Source organism: Crocodylus siamensis, chromosome 3 (genome assembly GCF_052110815.1).
Source record: "Crocodylus siamensis isolate JL-2025a chromosome 3, ASM5211081v1, whole genome shotgun sequence".
Classification (NCBI taxonomy): Eukaryota; Metazoa; Chordata; order Crocodylia; family Crocodylidae; genus Crocodylus; species Crocodylus siamensis.
In genome coordinates, this window is record NC_143397.1 from 4,334,673 (window position 1) to 4,352,524 (window position 17,852).

Consider the following 17,852-nt stretch of genomic DNA (forward strand, 5'->3'; position numbering starts at 1 on the left):
CTTTATGAGGATCAACTCACTCCCCTGCTTGTGTCATGTCCAGTGTGTAGCTGGGTTTCCAGGTCCATTTGCTTAGGCCTTTACCTCCCTTCCCCTAGCACTGGCTTGCGCTGGGGGTGGGAAGGAGAAGGTAACACCAGGTGCTCAGCCCTCACTTTGCACCCATGCTCAGAGCCTGGCTCTCGACAAATCTTACCTGGCTGCTAGGAAGCGAATGGAGGACCTTGTACTTTCCTACTCCTTGCATAGGTACAGAAGGGGAGGGGATTCAATAAGCAGTAGGAGCCATGCTTTCACTGCCAGCTGCCTCTGGACTGTATGAGACTGAGTTGAGCTCTAGCTCTGCTTTTCTAACATACACTCCCCGGCCCACTGGACTGATGCGGTGGAGAGGAGCAGCTTGCTGGCCTGATGACAGCGCCTTGCTGTGGAGGGAGGTGCCCTCTCCAGTTTACAAACCGCCCCCAAGAAAGTGGGGGAGGAAAGTGAATTTTGTTCAGCCCTCTGAAAACCAAGCAGGCTTCTGCTCTCTCACCTTGGCCTGGGGGCTGACACCGTAGCTTGTAAAGGCGTACTGCCACTGGGGGAGACCCAGGTGGGTGATCAGTAGTCGGTAGTAGGCAGTGAAGGTCTTGGTGAGGAAGTGCCAGTACAGCGCTCTGTCCAGAAACCATATCTCTGTGTCTGGGGTGACAACTGGAATGAAAATAGAGGAAGGTCACAGAAATCATAGCACTGCTTTGCAGTTAAGGGATGAGATCCTGACTGAGACTGCTTAAGTGACACAGCATTGTGAGGCTAAATGCACAGGTCTTCCAAATTGCACCTACGGCCAGTGCATCCTGCTATCTAGGGGTAGCACAAGTGAGTGGTTGAATCACACCTGGAAAACCTGGATTTATTGGTTTCACACATCCTCATCTCATACTCAGCCCCTGTACCTGCTTTCCCATCTATAAGAGGGGAATGATGCTACTCATTGCTTCCCAGTATGGCTTTGAGATGCAGTGCTGGTGACATGCTTCGAGAGCTGTGGGTGAAAGGCCACAGAGAATTTAAAGTATCTGGATTATAAATCTTCTGTCCACAGGGTTCAAGTGTTGATAAACTAGGAATGGGAATGTTAATGTATGTGTGTATGTGCACACACTTGCTCACACAGATGTGCTTGAGTGTGCACAGGAGAGAGAAATGGAAGTTAAACAGACATGTATCAGCTGGTGACTAATTCCTAAGTGGGCTACGTACTTTACTTGTCCCTGGTGCAAAGAGCATGCACGGTTTTCCATGTGTTCTTTGCTACCCAGCTCACACCTCTCTTTCTTTGTGGCATGTTCCTCTGCAGTTTCTGTTCAGAGGCCCCTTCCTAATTTGGTTTTTAATTAGCAACTGGAGAAATTGCAGAACCGGTTTGAAACCAGCTTGGCAGATTCACATTTTCTTTGTTCTCCCTTCCCCAGTGTACAGAGTGTTACACACACCTTCAGGAAGAATGTAAATAGTGTGGCCGAAGTCTACAAGCCCATACACACTCGCACGTGATTGCCTTTAGACGCGGGGGTAGTGCTAGTGAAGCTGTTTGGACTACTCCCATCTCTAAGGCTTGGTAAACCTCATGTACGTTCTTTCCCATCTCCATGTCCAAGTATCTGAAGCATGTAGAAATCACATACAAGACTCCTACATTCTTCAGCAAGGGGAAAATCTTGGCTCCAATAAATTCAGGGCAAGTTTTGCCATTGAGTTCAATGGAGCCAGGAATTCACCTTAAATGTCCATGCCGACACTGCTAAGCAATACTGCACAAAGCGATATATCCACCACCCAGGCGCAACCTTCCATTGTGGCTGGTTAACTCTGCTCTTTTTGGTCTTTACCTGGCTTGGTATTCTTATACACGAGGCAAACTTTCCCATTCCCATTGCATGGGTCTAACTCAAAGATCAGGCTACGAGAGTCAAAGTGAGGCTTCTCCAGCTTGTCTTCGTTACCTTCAAAGAGAAACAACAATCACTCTAAAGCAATTCTGACTGCATCTGCTCTGTACATAGGGGCAGATTTGCAAAGAACCTGCTGCTGTGATGCCTATTTCACATCTATGTCTGGTTGTGTGTCACACACCCTCTATTTTGTGTAAAAATGCAATTCAGATACAGCAGTTCCTACCCGAAGGATCCACATTATTTTTGCAGATACATCTGTTGCTTGCATAAATCTATGCACACAAAAATAACTTAAGGGTGCAACTTTAGAGGCATGTTTTGAAAAGATGTCATTAACTTGCAATGAAGGATTCACTTTCAATTGGTAAATATTGATACTTGGGGATTATTATGAGAAATAAGCCATAACATCTTCATTCTAAAGAGACAGAGAGAGAATAAATGGTGGAATAAAAAAAAGGCAGCTTGAGTTATACTTTCTGTACTTTTATGACACTTTGCTCTGGTTCTGCTTGTACATAAACACCCAGCAAAACCTCTTAGAGAAGCAATTTTACACTTGCTTGTAAATACACTTGCAATTCATAGCACTTAGCTGCCCCTCAAGCTGGCTGCTCTCACAAATGCAGATGCCCCTTTTCAGGAGCCAGATTTTAGTTGTTGTTTATATTCTGAAGATTTAACAGTGATTTAGAGGGATTTTAAAGCATATTAGGAAAACTGGCTTTTGTGGAGGTAATAGCACAGCTGCATAATTTTGAAATAACCATTTTAAAACCTGCATTAGAATTGTTAATCACTGACTTAAGACTGGGAACAATGGTGCGAAAAATCATTTACACAGAAAGTGTTTCATGACAATAAAACCTGAGATCCTACAAAAAAACAACAGTCACTTTTCTGACTCAATCTCCTAAGTACATTAGGATTAGTCAGTATCAATGTACTATTTAAGAAGGACAAACCTTGTTCTGCAGTAAAAGAAGCCAGGTGCAATTTAACAGAATTTGCCACAGAAAACAAAGGGTTTGAGATTTTCTAGGGGGGAAAAAAAGAGTCTGAATTTGTGATGCTTTCTTACAAAGTAGCATCTCAGAGGAGAGCCCATGTTGTGATATAACCAATGCTTGCACATGCAAAGCAAACCTAGTGACATGCATGGAGGAGTACGTGGTTTAATGAGAACAGAATCTGACCCATTTGATAAGGCAGGGGATCAGGATTATAGCTGGACTGTCATGTGCTGAAGGAAAGCACTCCTCTACACCCAGAGAGAAACCAGCCAGATCTAGAAAAAGCAATTCTCAAATCAAATATGAATGCGCAGGCTTATTCTTTTGGTTTTTCGCAAGAATCAGTGTGATGCTTGGTTCTCCCCCATTGCCACCTTGTTAAATTGCAAACTCCTTGAGGGAGGGGGCAGATCGATTTACATTTGTCTGCAAAACCTCTTACATCTGTTTGTGATCTAAACAGACAACATCTCCTCTTACTGCCCTGTGTTCAGGTATGTGTTTCCACTGAAACTTCAAACTCTGAAGAACTGCCTTCAAAGTCAACCTATTCAATGGGCCAACCCCCTTCCCAGATGAAGATTATTGCTACTGGTATTTTATATAGCATTGTAGCAATGCTCCTGCCATGCTGAATCAATCAAGGAGTCCCCAGGTAAATATTTAAGAAGCAAGAAACAAGACACATGGGGCAGTTTGGGTGGGGAAGAGTACGAGGAGGTGGAGTTGGTCATTTTCTGTGGGACCTGAAGCATGCAGGCCCAGATTCTCAGAGCTGTGTATATATTTCATTCCTACAGATTTGCATGAGAGCTAGGCAGCTAAATTCTTTTGACGATCTAGTCAGGTATCCAGGTTGTAGCCGTATTACTCTAGAGGCAAAAGGAATCAGAACTCATGGCAGAGGTGGTATTTTTTATTAGACCAAATTTTTTTTTGTTGCAAAATTTGTTTGCAAAAATCTAGCTAGTTTAATAAAAGATATCACCTCTACCACGAGTTCAGATTCCTTTGAGGATCTAGGACTGTTTCCATCCGGTCTCAGGAGGACAGCAAGCAATGGGTCTTCTTAAGAGTGACCTGTGACCTCTCTGTCCCTACTGTCAAAGTGCAACTAAACATATTCTGCAGAAAGGCAGTTTATCCTAACCCATCATGTAAAGCATGTCGTAACAGCTGTGTGTCCCACCCCAACCGCAGCCCCAAAGACAGTACCTTCCTCATCGGTATCATCTTCCAAGTCAGCAAGTGTTGGAGCATTGGGCAAAGCATATAGCGATGAGCTGCCCAGTCGGCTTAGTCTGGAGATGCTGTTAATCATCATGGAGCCCAGAGGCATGGGGGTATCTGTAATGCACAGTTGTGAGACTGATAATCAACATGTCCTAGCAGCAAAAGAAGTGGAGGAGATCTTTTCTTTTGGGCCAATCCTCCACTCATGGCAGAAGAGCTGAATCTTGAAGCAGGCCTGGGAGTGTAATTACTCCAGGCTCTGGTATTCATCTGATACCATCGTGCCAGAAGCTCCCCTTCTTTTGTATGGAGCAAGCTCCAAATCAGGTTTCTCATTTGAATGCAACAGTGCAGAGTAGGGCAGTAAAGGTAAAGGTAAAGGCATGCCCTTTACAAGCTGTTGAGGCAGTGCTTCATTGTTTCTTTAACCTCCACACAAGGTGATGTGGTCGGCACCATGCTCCAGCTGCCTTTAGCCCCGGGTAGCGGTGGGGACCCATTGGATAGGAGGCTGGGAGGGCCTCAGGGCTATGCTGGAAGTGGAAGCAATGAGTAGAAACCCACCACCCTCACCTGGGATCAAAGCCAGTCCTTCCAGACCATAGTCAGTCATCTACAGATTGAGTTATGCAGTTCCCAGAGGATGGCAGGGGAGGTGTCAGTCCACTAAAAAGGTCTCAGAACATTATGGGGCTCTGTAGGTCATAGCATTTGGCTCCACCTGGAGATCAGTGGGCAGCCAAAGCTGGAGCACTGGTGTTGCTTCTGACATGAAAGTCCACAAGGAGAAAAGTGCACCCCATGCTTACTGGTGGGAACGGCAAGCACCTGTGTAATTTGGGCAAGGTCCTTACTTCAGAGTAAAAGAGCGTTTCTTTTCTTGCCAGGCAGAGATGGAGGAGAGAGGGCCCAATCCCACCATTGCTGGAGTAATTCCACTGAAGCCAGTGGAGTTACGCGGGAGTGAGGTCTGAATCAATGCCAGGGGCTGCAACTGTTTGTATCACAGTGTAATGTAAAACTCCCACTACTTCAGCGATTGTAGGATCAGGACCTTCATTCCAATGTTGTTCTCAGTTAGATCGCCACCGTGGTATCTGGGGCTCAGCTAACACCTGTTGTATTACCTTTGCAAAGCTGTTCAATTGTTGTCTACTCCCATCAAGTCAGATGTGACTAAAAATGGCATAAAATGCATGAGGCCAACTGAAAACCAGAGGTTACATGTGAGCTGAAGAGCAGGCTAACATTGCGGGCCTCCCGAGAAGCTATTTGGGAGGACTTTGTTAAACTTGTGATCTTCTTCTAGCTCAGAGATGAAAGCAGTCACATTACTTGAGCTAAGACACTATCTCATCATAAAACTTCAGGGAGGCAGGAGAGGCAAAACAGGATGTGTATTTATGTGCAGGCTTTTCTTTGGTGCTCATTGCCGGCATTGCATAAAACAGAATGGATGGAGCCACATGACAGTCAGATGAGGAAGGGAAGTGCAACTATCCTTTTTTCATGGATGCTGAGTGCAAGCCAACAGAAATCAGGCGATTTTTTTCAAAAGCATCCATGGCAGTCAGAAACTCCCAGGTTGATTTATTCTCAAGCCAGAGATTTATTTATGAAACCCCAAGAAGTGGTGGTGAGGCCTCGTTCAAAGTACGCGTTGCTTTTTGAATACTTTAAATCAGCCAGGTTTCTACTGCTGAATGAAATCTGTGACTTATGTATTCATTTATGTGATCATCAGGGTCATAACTGGGCTAGCACAGCACGTATTGGCATTCATGTCAACAAAAATAAAACCTAAGAACCACAGACTGGATCCTAACAAATTCTAGGCACAGAAAGTTTCCAGCTGGAGTCCTACATATGGACACACTTCAGGCTTGAGCCTTATAGATTCATAGATGCTAGGGCCGGAAGGGATCTCAACAGATCAGAGTCTGACCCCCTGCCTGGGCAGGAAAGAGCGCTGGGGTCAGATGACCCCAGCTGGGTGCCTATCCAGCCTTCTCCTAAAGACCCCCAAGGTAGGGGAGAGCACCACCTCCCTTGAAAGCCATTCCAAATTTTGGCCACCCTTACCGTGAAGTTTTTCCTGATGTCTAGCCTAAATCTGCTGTCAGTTTGTGACCATTGTTCCTTGTTACCCCAAGAGGCGCCCTGGTGAACAGAGCATCTTTGATTCCTTGCCGCATCCCCCTGATGAATTTGTAGGTGGCCACAAGATCCCCCCTCTCTTGTGGAGGCTGAAGAGTTCCAGGTCCCTCAGTCTTTCCTCGTAGGGCTTGTCCTGTAAGCCCCTAACCATATGATTGGCACTCCTCTGAACCCTCGAGTCTATCAACGTCTTTCTTGAAGTACGGCGCCCAAACCTGGACACAGTACTCCAACTGCGGTCTGATCAATGCCTCATGGAGGGGAAGTATCACCTCCTTGGGTCTATTCATCTCGCATCTGCTGATGCATGATGAAGTGCAGCTAGCTTTGTTGATGATTTCATCACACTAATGACTCATGTTCATCTTGGAGTCCACTATGACTCTGAAATCCCTTTTTGCTTCTGTGCTGCTGGGAGGGCGACTTCCCAGGCAGGAGGTGTGCTGGATATTTTTGTGCCCCAGCACTCTGCACTTGTCCTTGTTGTACTGCACCCTATTGCGTACTGCCCACTTTTCTAACTGTCTAGGTCTGCCCCCGGAGCGTGAGCTTCACCCCACAATTTAGTATCGTCTGCATACTTGGACAGAGTACCCTTCACCCCCACGTCCAAGTCACTGATGAAGATATTGAAGAGTACAGGTCCAAGGACCAAACCCTGCCAGACCCCACTACCCACATCCTTCCAGGCCAATACCGACACACCTACTACCGCTCTCTGGGTGCGACCACTAAGACAATTTGCCACCTTCTGCATCACGAACAGAACTTGCACTTGCGTTCATCTGTTATTATCAAGGCTCTCCTCATGCTGACTCCAAATTTTGCGCAGAAGTCCGGATTTATCAAGGGAAATTTTCATTACAATTTTCTACAGCCAATGATTGAATTACCCAGAAACAGCCAGCTAAAGCCATCAAGACGAAGGCAGAAGCAGTGGTGTTTATTATTAAGAATGACACAGGCTCTGTGGTTCTGGTTAAGTTAGATGTAAGACTTTGCTAAGCTGTGATCAAATTAAAAAAGAAAATACTTCCACTGACACAACGGACACACAGAAAGAGGGGAGAATCTAAGTGAAAAGGAAATAGTATCACGGAAAGACAGAATGCACTGAAGGGACTATATTAGCGGGGAGGACACAACCAGACTTACCATCTATCTTCACGCTCCATGTCATGTGGAAGCCGTCGGTCATCAGGTAGAAATTCTTTAAATCCTCTGGCAACACACAGGAGTTTTTCTAAAATCACAAACATTCCCTAAGTATTATACAAGAAAAAACTCCAGGGCCTGCTTTCAGCCAAACGAGTGACTGACTGCATATTCAGACAGGAACATTCACCATCAATTATTTTCCTGAGCTTCAGCACAAACAAGATAAAATTAAATCTTTAAAGACATCTGCACTGCTCTGGTTCTAGTTTCCACTATAGGTTAGTTATCTGATGTAAAAAAGACAGGAAAATTCCCTAATTAACCACTGGTATTTAGGGGTGTTCCACAATCCATCACTTTGGTAATGAATTCAAGCTCCCAGTGACAGACATCACTGCATACAGAGGCATTGCCAGGGACAGAGTTTTACCAAACATATGGCCTGGGGGCTGCATCCAACCCACAGAGGTTGATAGTTTGGTCTGTGGGGTTTCTAGCCATGGCTGCCAGCAGCCAAGTAGTTGTCAACACAGCAGCTCTGGGAGCCACGGCGAGAAGTGCTACAGACCACATCCAGTCCACCAGCTCTTTGAGTTTGACAGCTCTGCCTTCAATGAAACCAAGATCAAACCAACTCCTTTTACACAAGCTAAAGCAATGAGGGCTGATCTTTTTGCTACAAATCAGCCCCACACCTTTCCCAAGGACCACTCCAATCCTCTTCCCCTTCCCAACCTGCTGCTCTGCTTTTTGCCTCCAGCCCCGGGCTTCCTGCATGACCAGCTGCTCTGCTTACTGTTTCCTTCCATTCTGCTTCCTTCCTTTCCCGTACTCCCTGCCCAATTTGCTGCTTTGCTATCTGCTTTTTGGGGAATGCTAACTCCTCCCTGATCTTCTGCGTACACGCACACAGACTGCCCGTGCCACTTGTGGTGCCTTGCTGCAGGCTGGCCACCCCTGACCTAAAGGATTAGAAGGGCATGTCTATAAAGCACCATGTAGTCTATGTTATTAATACCTCTTTCATAGGGAAGGCTATAAATATTGCAGGTTCCCCTAGTGCAGCCCAGGACAGGGCTGGGTTTCACAGCTATACTTCGTGTCACCTATGTAGCTATACTTCCAGCTGCGTTTATCCAGCTGATATGTGGGCTCCTCTCCTATGATGTTTCATTTTTTACTGCTGCCAACAGACAAATATTGTTGCACCCCATGTCCTTTTGGCTTTGCTGCCCATCAGTATTGTGTGCCACACAGTGCAATGATCCTTACTATTGATCCACTGGCCACGCCAGCATGGTGGTCACTCACATATTAGGTTTTCCAGGGCCTCCAGAGGGATTCCCCATGGACAGCAGGGATAAAAATGAAGGAAACGACACTGCAAAAAGCTTGTTGATAAGAAATCCTCCATCGCTCGAGATCACAATGCTGACAGGCGAGGCTGTTTGATGTTTGCTTCAGAAGATTAGGTCGCGTGGGTATTTCTGAAGTTCTGCAAATGCCTGGAACAGATGCTCCCTTGTTTCGCCAGCTCTTTTCAACACTAAATATTTATCATTTCACACTTCAGCTTCCTAAGTTTTAATTTCACGCTGCTGCCGCAAGTGCAATAAGCAGGATGAAAACTATGAAGGCCATAAATAAGAGAGATGTGCCACAAAGTCCCACCCGAACGCAAATATGTACATACCACATTCATTCTTTTTAAAATTCTGTTTGATCCTCTTTAACTTGTCTGCTAATAAACTTTTACAACTGAGCAGCTCTGCTGGCTTTGCTGGCATTACTCTTAGGAGTCAGAGCAATGAATGGTCAGTATATGGAAAGAGAGAAGAGACTTCTAGATGGATCTAGTGTCTTGAATCCTTTGATTTGTCTTGAATCATCTAAGAGAGCAGAACAACTTGTATACATGTTTTCCCAGTCTCATTCTCTCAATTGTCAGATCTTCCTCTGCTAAACTCCCATTTGCTGCTGAGCCTGATGAGGGTTTTGGAAACAACCAAGGAAGATGCTACATTAGAGCAGATCTTGGACATCTTCAGGTTCCTGGAGGTCTAGACTGATGCCCAGTGTTTTCCACAACAATGCAGAAGATGGACTGATGGTGAGTTTGGGACTTAGAAAGAGCTGTCCTCTTATGGTAGAAGTAAGATAAGCTACCCTAACTACATGCCAGAAACTGCTTCATCGCGGTCCTTTCAAACCGCTGTGCTCTCTGCTCATCTGATACTTTCTAAAGTTACACTCGCTCGGCCCATAAAGCACAAGATCCTATATACCCAATATTTTCTGTGACTAAGTTCTTGGCAAATATTCTCCAAAGAAACCATTCAATGCTCAAGTCCTACATTAGAGGGAAACTATGCTGGTCAGCAAAGTTATGCTGACAAAGATGTGGTCATCACCAGGTGCATTTGTGTGTGCAATTAATGCAAAGCAATAAACTCTGGAGCATATTGCATCAGAATTTATTGCTCCTGGGCACTGTAATTACTTGTGCGCTCGGGGTTGCACCACGTTGAGCTGGGCCAGGGGGCCAGCCCGGGGCTGCTCTGATCTGACTCATCATGCTGCAGAGGGGCTGGCTGGGGCACAAGGGTACATCAGTGCAGGGCCAGTTAGCAGGCAAACCCCGCACTGAGGCAGCCCTGTCAGCATCTACATGTGCATTGCTGTGCAGTAAATAATGCTGCTATAGGTTAATATTTGTATTTACAAGTACTATGGTGGCACTTATTAATTTACTGTGACCTAATAAGGCCGCATATGTAGATGTGGAGACTTTACTGAGGAGCTATTTAGGCAGCTCCATGATAAATATGTCCTGTAGATGCATCCATTGTGTTTCCAGATAAAACATAGATACTGCATGTGGCAGTTTACTTAAAAACAGTGTAAGAATAGTTCATTACCGGGAAAAGATAATGTTCAACTGGAATTGAATACGCAAGGCTCCGGAGAGACTGAGAGGCCCTCAGTTGATTCCATGCACAATCTGAGTGCAGGAAAAGGAGATTGATGCTACTCTTATGCTAGAGCTGGCCTGCAGCCAATCTCTCTCGCTGCATAAGTTAATGAAGCTTCATGGCTGGTCTAACCCAGATGACCAAGCCTCTAAGACACCAACATGCTAGGCTGTTCCACACACAGCCTTGTGGGGGTCTTAGATGATGGGAATTCCCAATGTTCATTGACCACAAGATGAACATGAGCCTCCAATGCGATGCTGCGGCTAGTAAAGCGACCAAAATGCTGGCGTGCATCCATAGATGCTTCTCGAGCAAATCCCGGGACGTCATTCTCCCCTTGTACTCGGCCTTAGTGAGGCCGCAGCTGGAGTACTGAGTCCAGTTTTGGGCTCCACAATTCAAAAAGGATGTGGAGAAGCTTGAGAGAGTCCAGAGGAGAGCCACGCGCATGATCAGAGGTCAGGAAAACAGATCTTACGATGACAGGCTGAGAGCCATGGGACTCTTTAGCCTGGAAAAGCGCAGGCTCAGGGGTGATCTGATGGCCACCTACAAGTTTATCAGGGGTGACCACCAGGATCTGGGGGAACATCTGTTCACCAGAGCGCCCCATGGGATGACGAGGTCGAACGGTCACAAACTCCTGCAAGACTGTTTCAGGCTGGACATAAGGAAGAATTTCTTTACTGTCCGAGCCCCCAAGGGCTGGAACAGTCTGCCAGCGGAGGTGGTTCAAGCGCCTACACTGAACACCTTCAAGAGTAAATTGGATGCTTATCTTGCTGGGATCCTATGACCCCAGCTGACTTCCTGCGCTTTGGGCAGGGGGCTGGACTCGATGATCTCCCGAGGTCCCTTCCAGCCCTAATGTCTTTGAAATCTATGAAATCTATGAATACACCTGCCTGCCTTGCAGCCTCTTTGCACCCCCACAGCAGCACAAAGGAGGCGGCAGAGTGGGACTGAGTCTTAGTGACGGAGAAGAGGGTTTTGCATCCGTCTGTGCACTGGTTTTGGAATGGGTGTGGGTGAATCCATCACTCTCCCCACCTATCTCTGGTGCATATTATGTTCCCCTTGTGCTCCTTGGAGGGCAGACAGTGCAGCTCTGTCTAGTGTTTGGGAACAAGGAATACACACATCATTGTGCCCAACATTTACCTAGAGTCATTTGGTGCAAGCTAACATGGGCTAAGGCAATCCTTTAACCACCTGACTCTTCAGAGGTACGTGTTTCCAAAGCACTGAGCAAAGCTATGCCTAGATCAAGAATTAAATGCTGGCAGCTGGGCTCAACTGGGAGCTTGTATAAGGCATTTGTGAGCACAAACTAGGCAAGATGGAACCACAACCCATCCCCCAAGCGGAAGAGGCCCAAGCTGGCTTTGAAACCCTACACCAAGACCACTGCAATTTACACCCTGATAGCACTTCCAAACCATAGGGACATTTACCAAGGTCAATGGCGAAAGAGCACTGGCACTTTTGGGCTTGCAGGTCCTAGATCTGTACAGACAAAACCAAGCTGAGAAACAGTCCCACATGCATCAGAGCTTCAGCAGCATGACAGGCAGGGATCAAGTGAAGATAGCGGAGGGCAGCATCAACTGGTGGAGAGGTTGTTGACTGGCTCATTTGGAGGACATTTCTTTGGCACCCCTCTTTTATCCCATCAAGCAAAGTAGCAGTACTGCTCTACGATTCCCAGCCCCGGGCACCTATTGTACTTTCAGTTCTTTCTTGTGCTGAAAGCGAACGCTGCTAAGCCAATCTTGCAGACGGTAAAACTGAGTCACAGAAACGGATATGGTGATTAGTTTTGGCGTCTCAGTCAAATAATAACACTGTCTCTGAATTTTCAAGTTTGAGTTTCTGTCCAACAGGTCTGAACTATAAGTGACTCCCAATATTTATCTGCCTCCCCACACCGCTTTATTTCTATGCTTTTAAATGCCTGGGAGGAGTTGTGTATAAGTATATGGTAGCAACTATAGCAGTGTGTGTGTGTTTGTGTACGTGTGTGTGTGTGCCTGCCTCTAGATTTACCCCACAAAGCTTTGAAAGACCAGAGCTTCTCTGGGTCCCCAGATCATCCTGATTGCAGTAAGCTGAGATATTTGGGAGCCAGAGATAAGGCTCCCATTCTCTTTCCAGTGCAGAGCTGTTGGCCGTTTTGAGGCTACATAAACTTTGTGATTGTTTTTAAGATAGTCTGTGCCCAGCTCACCATACATTTAAATGTCAGGAACAGTGGGAAAGTTTAACTGCCCAGAAGATTTTAGCCAGAAGGACACTGAAAGGTTGGTGATGAATCATGACTGTGAAAAGGTGTCATTTTAAAGCATTTATAACTTAAAAACTGGGATTTTTTTCTCCCTGAAAAAACAAACATACCCTATTCTTGAATGCCTTGAAAGGACTGGCAGAAACAGCTCTTCCGTGCACGAGGTGTACGAGAACTGAATACAGTTTATAGTGGAAAGGTGGCTGTGACATGGACCTCTTACTGAATGGGTTCCTATGAAGAGGTTTTTTTTAGGCCTATAACTCAACAATTGTTTGGCCGATTTTGTTTAAACTTTGCAAGAAAATATCTTCTTTCTGTTTAGAAAATATATAGCGAACTTCAGGCCAACCCCTGCTTCTCAGCTGGAGTTATGTTATTAGATGAAATTAGGGATTGTAAGGGAACCTGGCTACAACCTGAACTATAGGGAGAGGACTGCTTCTCCTCAAGTAAATGTGTAAATGTTGCCGCCTAGTGGCTGACAATAAAATGAAGAAGACTAACGATATAGCTGTAGATTTCCTCGACTTAAAAAATCGGAAGCAATGAGATGGGAGAGAACTTCAAGTTCAGTGCTAAGAGATAAGCCCTGAAAAGTGTTGGTAAAAAGAACTCAATTCCCACCAACAGGCTCCTAAAGATCTCAGTACTTTTTCCAAGAGACTAAGCTACATAGCTCATATTTTCACAAACAAGAAAAATTGTTAAGGCTGGTAGATCTAAGATTTCATCGATGTGATTGGTAAGGACATAGGCAGCTAAATCCTTCAATAGTCCATATACACTTTATTTCTAACTACCCTTTCTTAACAACATCTTCCTACTTTCCCTTACATATATAAAGGGAAACATAGTACCCCTGCCTATATAAAGGGCTGCATGAATTATTTCACAAGCATAATTTACTCATTCAAAAAAAAATAAAAGTTGAAATGTTTCTAGATCTCTGGAATGTGTTGACTTTGCATTTCAAACCAATGCTTTATTTCAGAGTATGTCAACATAATTCTAAAAATGTAAAATGCATTTCCTTCATTGTAGAGTAAAAGCTGTGTTATCCGGCACTTTACCATCCAGAATGCTCGATTAACGGCATCTGTCATAGACGGCATCTGTTGTTTATGGCTGTGGATTGAGGCGGCAAAAGCAAAACCAGAAGTCCCACCGTGGCATTTCTGGTTTTGCAGAGTCCCACTTCTTCCTTAAGGACCAGGGCCCAGGGCAAAGCAGCCTGAGCAGGGCCCTCCTTGCTGTCCCCCAGCACACTGACACCAGGGAGTGAAAGCGCTGGCGCACTGGCAAAGTTGCCTCCAACCTGCTGGAGATAAACTCTTAGATAACTGGCATTTTTGATTAACCGGCACCCCCAGCTCTCTATGGATGCCGGGTAACAGAGCTTATACTGTACAGGCAGTCCTCAACTTACAGTGTTTCGAGTTACAATGTTTTGCACTTACAACATTTATAAACTGACACCGTTTCAACTTTCTGACGTCAGTTTCGACTTTACACCGCTTGATCCGATGTGAGACCACACCAGCGAACAAGTTTGCTGCATCAGCCGTGTCCCTGGAGGACATCTGGGAAAGACCAGCAGGGGGGACGATGCTCAGGGGCAACCAGCATGGTTTCATTAAGGGCAGGTCCTGTCAGACCAACATGATGGCCTTCTATGATCAGGTCACAAAATCATTGAACGCAGGTGTCGCGGTAGATGTAGTCTTTCTGGACTTCAGGAAGGCCTTTGAACAGGGTGCTTTTCATCCCTCATCCAAGTTTCTAATAAAGAGATTAAACAGTGCGGGCCCAAAGACCGAGCCCTCGGGGACCCCACTGCCCACATCCCTCCACTGCCCACATCCCTCCAGGTCAAAAATGACCCGTCCACCACCACACTCTGGGTGCAGTCCATCAGCCAATTTGCTATCCATCTGACTGTGTAGGCATCAGTGCCACAGTCACCTAGCTTTTTAATGAGAATGAGGTGAGAGACAATGTCAAATTCACTGACGACACCAAGATCTGGGGGTGAGGTGGGCATGCTAGAAAGGAGGGACAGCATACAGCTGAACCTGGACAGGTTACAGGGGTGGGCAAATGAGAATAGGATAGGATTCAATACTGACAAGTGCAAGGTGCTGCACTTGGGCAGTAAGAACCAGCAGCAGACCTACAGGCTGGGGAACTTCCGCCTTGAATGCACAGTGGCAGAAAAGGATCTTGGAGTCATTACCGATTCCAAAATGATCAGGGGCTACCAATGTGAGGATGCAGTCAGGAAGGCCAACCACACCTTGTCGTGCATCCACAGATGCATCACAAGCAGAGCCAAGGAGGTGATCCTCCCCCTCTATGTGACACTGGTCAGGCCACAGCTGGAGTACTGCATCCAGTTCTGGGCGCTGCACTTCAGGAGGGATGTGGACAGCATGGAGAGGGTCCAGAGGAGGCCACTCGCATGGTCGGGGGCAGCAGGACAGGCCCTACGATCGGAGGCTATGAGACCTGAATCTATTCAGCCTTCACAAGAGAAGGCTGAGAGGGAACCTGGTGGCCATCTACAAACTTACCGGGGGGACCAGTGGAGCATGGGAGAGACCCTGTTCACCCGTGTACCTCCTGGTGTAACAAGGAATAACAGCCATAAGTTGCTAGAGAGTAGGTTCAGGCTGGACATTAGAAGACACTACTTCACAGTCAGGGCAGCTAGGATCTTGAACCGACTTCCAAAGGAAGTGGTGCTGGCTCCTACCCTGGGGGTCTTTAAGAGAAGGCTTGACAATTACCTCCATACGAACCCAGTATTCTCTCCTGCCCAGGGTGGGGGGTCGGACTTGATGATCTACTTAGGTCCCTTCTGACTCTACATCTATGAATCTGTCCAAACTTCCTTGGACACTTTCTTTAAGAAAGCAGACAAGACTCCAGAAAAACCTGCAGCCAAGACTCCTGAGAAGACTCCAGCCAAGAACCCTTCAAAAAGTCCAGCCAAGTCACCTTAAAGAAGTCCTAACAAATCAATATGATTGCTACTTATAATATAAATACATTAATGTAGCTATATTACTTGTGTATAATCGATTGAGTACAAAATTCTGGGGTATTTTTGGTGAAAATAAGGTACCGGCCTTGGTTCAGGAACCAATCCCCCGTTTATAACACTGTTTCTTATGAGAACATGGAGTTACAACGTTTCAACTTAGGACACAGTTTTCAGGAACCAATTGTGTCGTAAGTCCAAGGACCGCCTGTATTAAATTTTTTTTAATGTAAAACAAATTTTCTCCCTACTTTTTGTCCAGATGCCAAATCAATTACTTACACAGTTCTACACACAGTCCACACACCAGCTTGAAAAAAAGCACAGCCTTGTCTCTACCCATGAAACTGGATATATGGGCATGCATTTTGATGATTACTATAGGGTGCGATGCGTTACTTCATACACCTTTCTGCCATAGCTTTATTCCTGATCGTAGACCATGGAGTTGGAAAGGATCTCAAGATAATCTTCTTCAGCTCCTTGCACACAGATGCAGGATTTTTCTATAGGTGTAAATTGCAAATGGCAATTGTGCAAAATGTTTTATTGTAGAGTGGGGTTATCAGACTCATTTGTCCCGCAGGCCATATGAGTGGCCTGGAGCCAGGCAAGGCCCATAAACCCCAGAGAATGTATTTTGTGTGGGATATAGTCAGGCTGAATTCACTACAGTGTATGTAAGTATGGTTAAACCTGCCCTCTTACCCTGCTGTAATAAAAGAACTCACTTGCTCCCATGAGATGATGGTGTGGCGTTCAGCTGGCTCCTTTTCCACAAGTGTCACCTCAGCCACGCCAGGTGAAGTTTCTGTGAAAGAAAAAGACCTGTTAGTACCTGGCAGATATAATGCCAAGGGCTGTGATACAATTTGGCAAGCTAAGCAGGGGCAGGCCTGACCTGCACAAAGACTTGCTTTATGTAATGAATATCCACCGGAAGTGGCGCTGAAGATAAAGCAAGTGGTGTTCTTCTTCCTGTCAGTGCACATGCAAGACATTGTCTTTACAAAGGCTAACCCGAGATTGTATTTAAAAAAAATACTAAAAATATTTTGGTCCAAACGGACTAAAATCAGTTCTCACTGACCTCATTTGTTTTGGATCAGATTAAAAAAGATTATTTTCCTGCTATGAGAACAGGAAATACAATAAAGGAAGCTGTACATAAGACTGACCACTTTGCAGTGCTTTCAAGGCTGGCTAAGCTGTGAAAATACTGCCTCCCAAAACAGCCAGTCATGATCTAATCACTTTATAATACACAGCACAACATACTAAACTGGAAAGACAAGCATCAGAGAATGCTGGTCCTGTTTCCTTTCCTTTTATTGAGCATTTTGGGTATGTCTACATGTTCAATTAATGCGCTTTAGGTAATGCGCCTTAAATTTAGTACCTCTGGGCATTTGTATACATGCTTGCGCTGCAATGCTGGCCACTTTTAAAAGTGCCTGGCACTGTAGTGCATACAGTTGTACAAGCAGCAAAATGTGCCTTGGTGCTGAGAAAATGGCGGTGGCTCACTTCTGAACTAAAACACATCAGAAGTGTTTTAGTTCAAAAATGTACTGCTGCCATTTTCTGCATGCTGACGCATATTTCGCTGCTTATATAACTGCATACGGAGCAGCGCAGTTCACATCAGCTTGTGCGTGGAGCACACCCGATTAATTGAGTTTGCTCTGACCCGTCAGATCTCTGGTGCGTCACGGGACAAAAAGGTAGGTGTATAAGTGCCCTCCACTGTGAGGTACTAGTAAAAGGTCCTATTTGAAAGCACATTAGATAAAGAGCATGGGGTTTTTATGATGCTTTAATGTGCATTCAAATAGGCTAATGTGCATTAAAGTGCACGTATGGATGCACCTAACAGTAGGTCACCCAAAGCTTTTCAATCAGTGTTTTAGTGCTGGGTAGTTTGACTTCTCTGAGACATTTCCTAGTCAGGGGTGTATCTGCCACATTCTCCAAAGCTTTCAAAGGTAAATTGCAACTCTGTCAATAACTCTAACCCAGTGATTCTCAACTCGGCAGCTGTGGCAC

General features: G+C 45.6%; 1 protein-coding gene across 1 annotated transcript in view; it reads right to left on the minus strand.

Moving 5' to 3' along the window:
- TPGS2 (tubulin polyglutamylase complex subunit 2) overlaps positions 1–17,852 on the minus strand; it is a 34,224-nt gene that overhangs the window by 6,286 nt on the left and 10,086 nt on the right. The window contains exons 2-6 of the mRNA XM_090037612.1: positions 16,538–16,617; positions 7,502–7,589; positions 4,172–4,303; positions 1,878–1,991; positions 536–696 (exon numbers count right to left, since the gene is read on the minus strand). Coding sequence (XP_089893738.1) covers positions 536–696; positions 1,878–1,991; positions 4,172–4,303; positions 7,502–7,589; positions 16,538–16,617 — 575 coding nt within the window. The remainder of the gene's footprint in view (positions 1–535; positions 697–1,877; positions 1,992–4,171; positions 4,304–7,501; positions 7,590–16,537; positions 16,618–17,852) is intronic.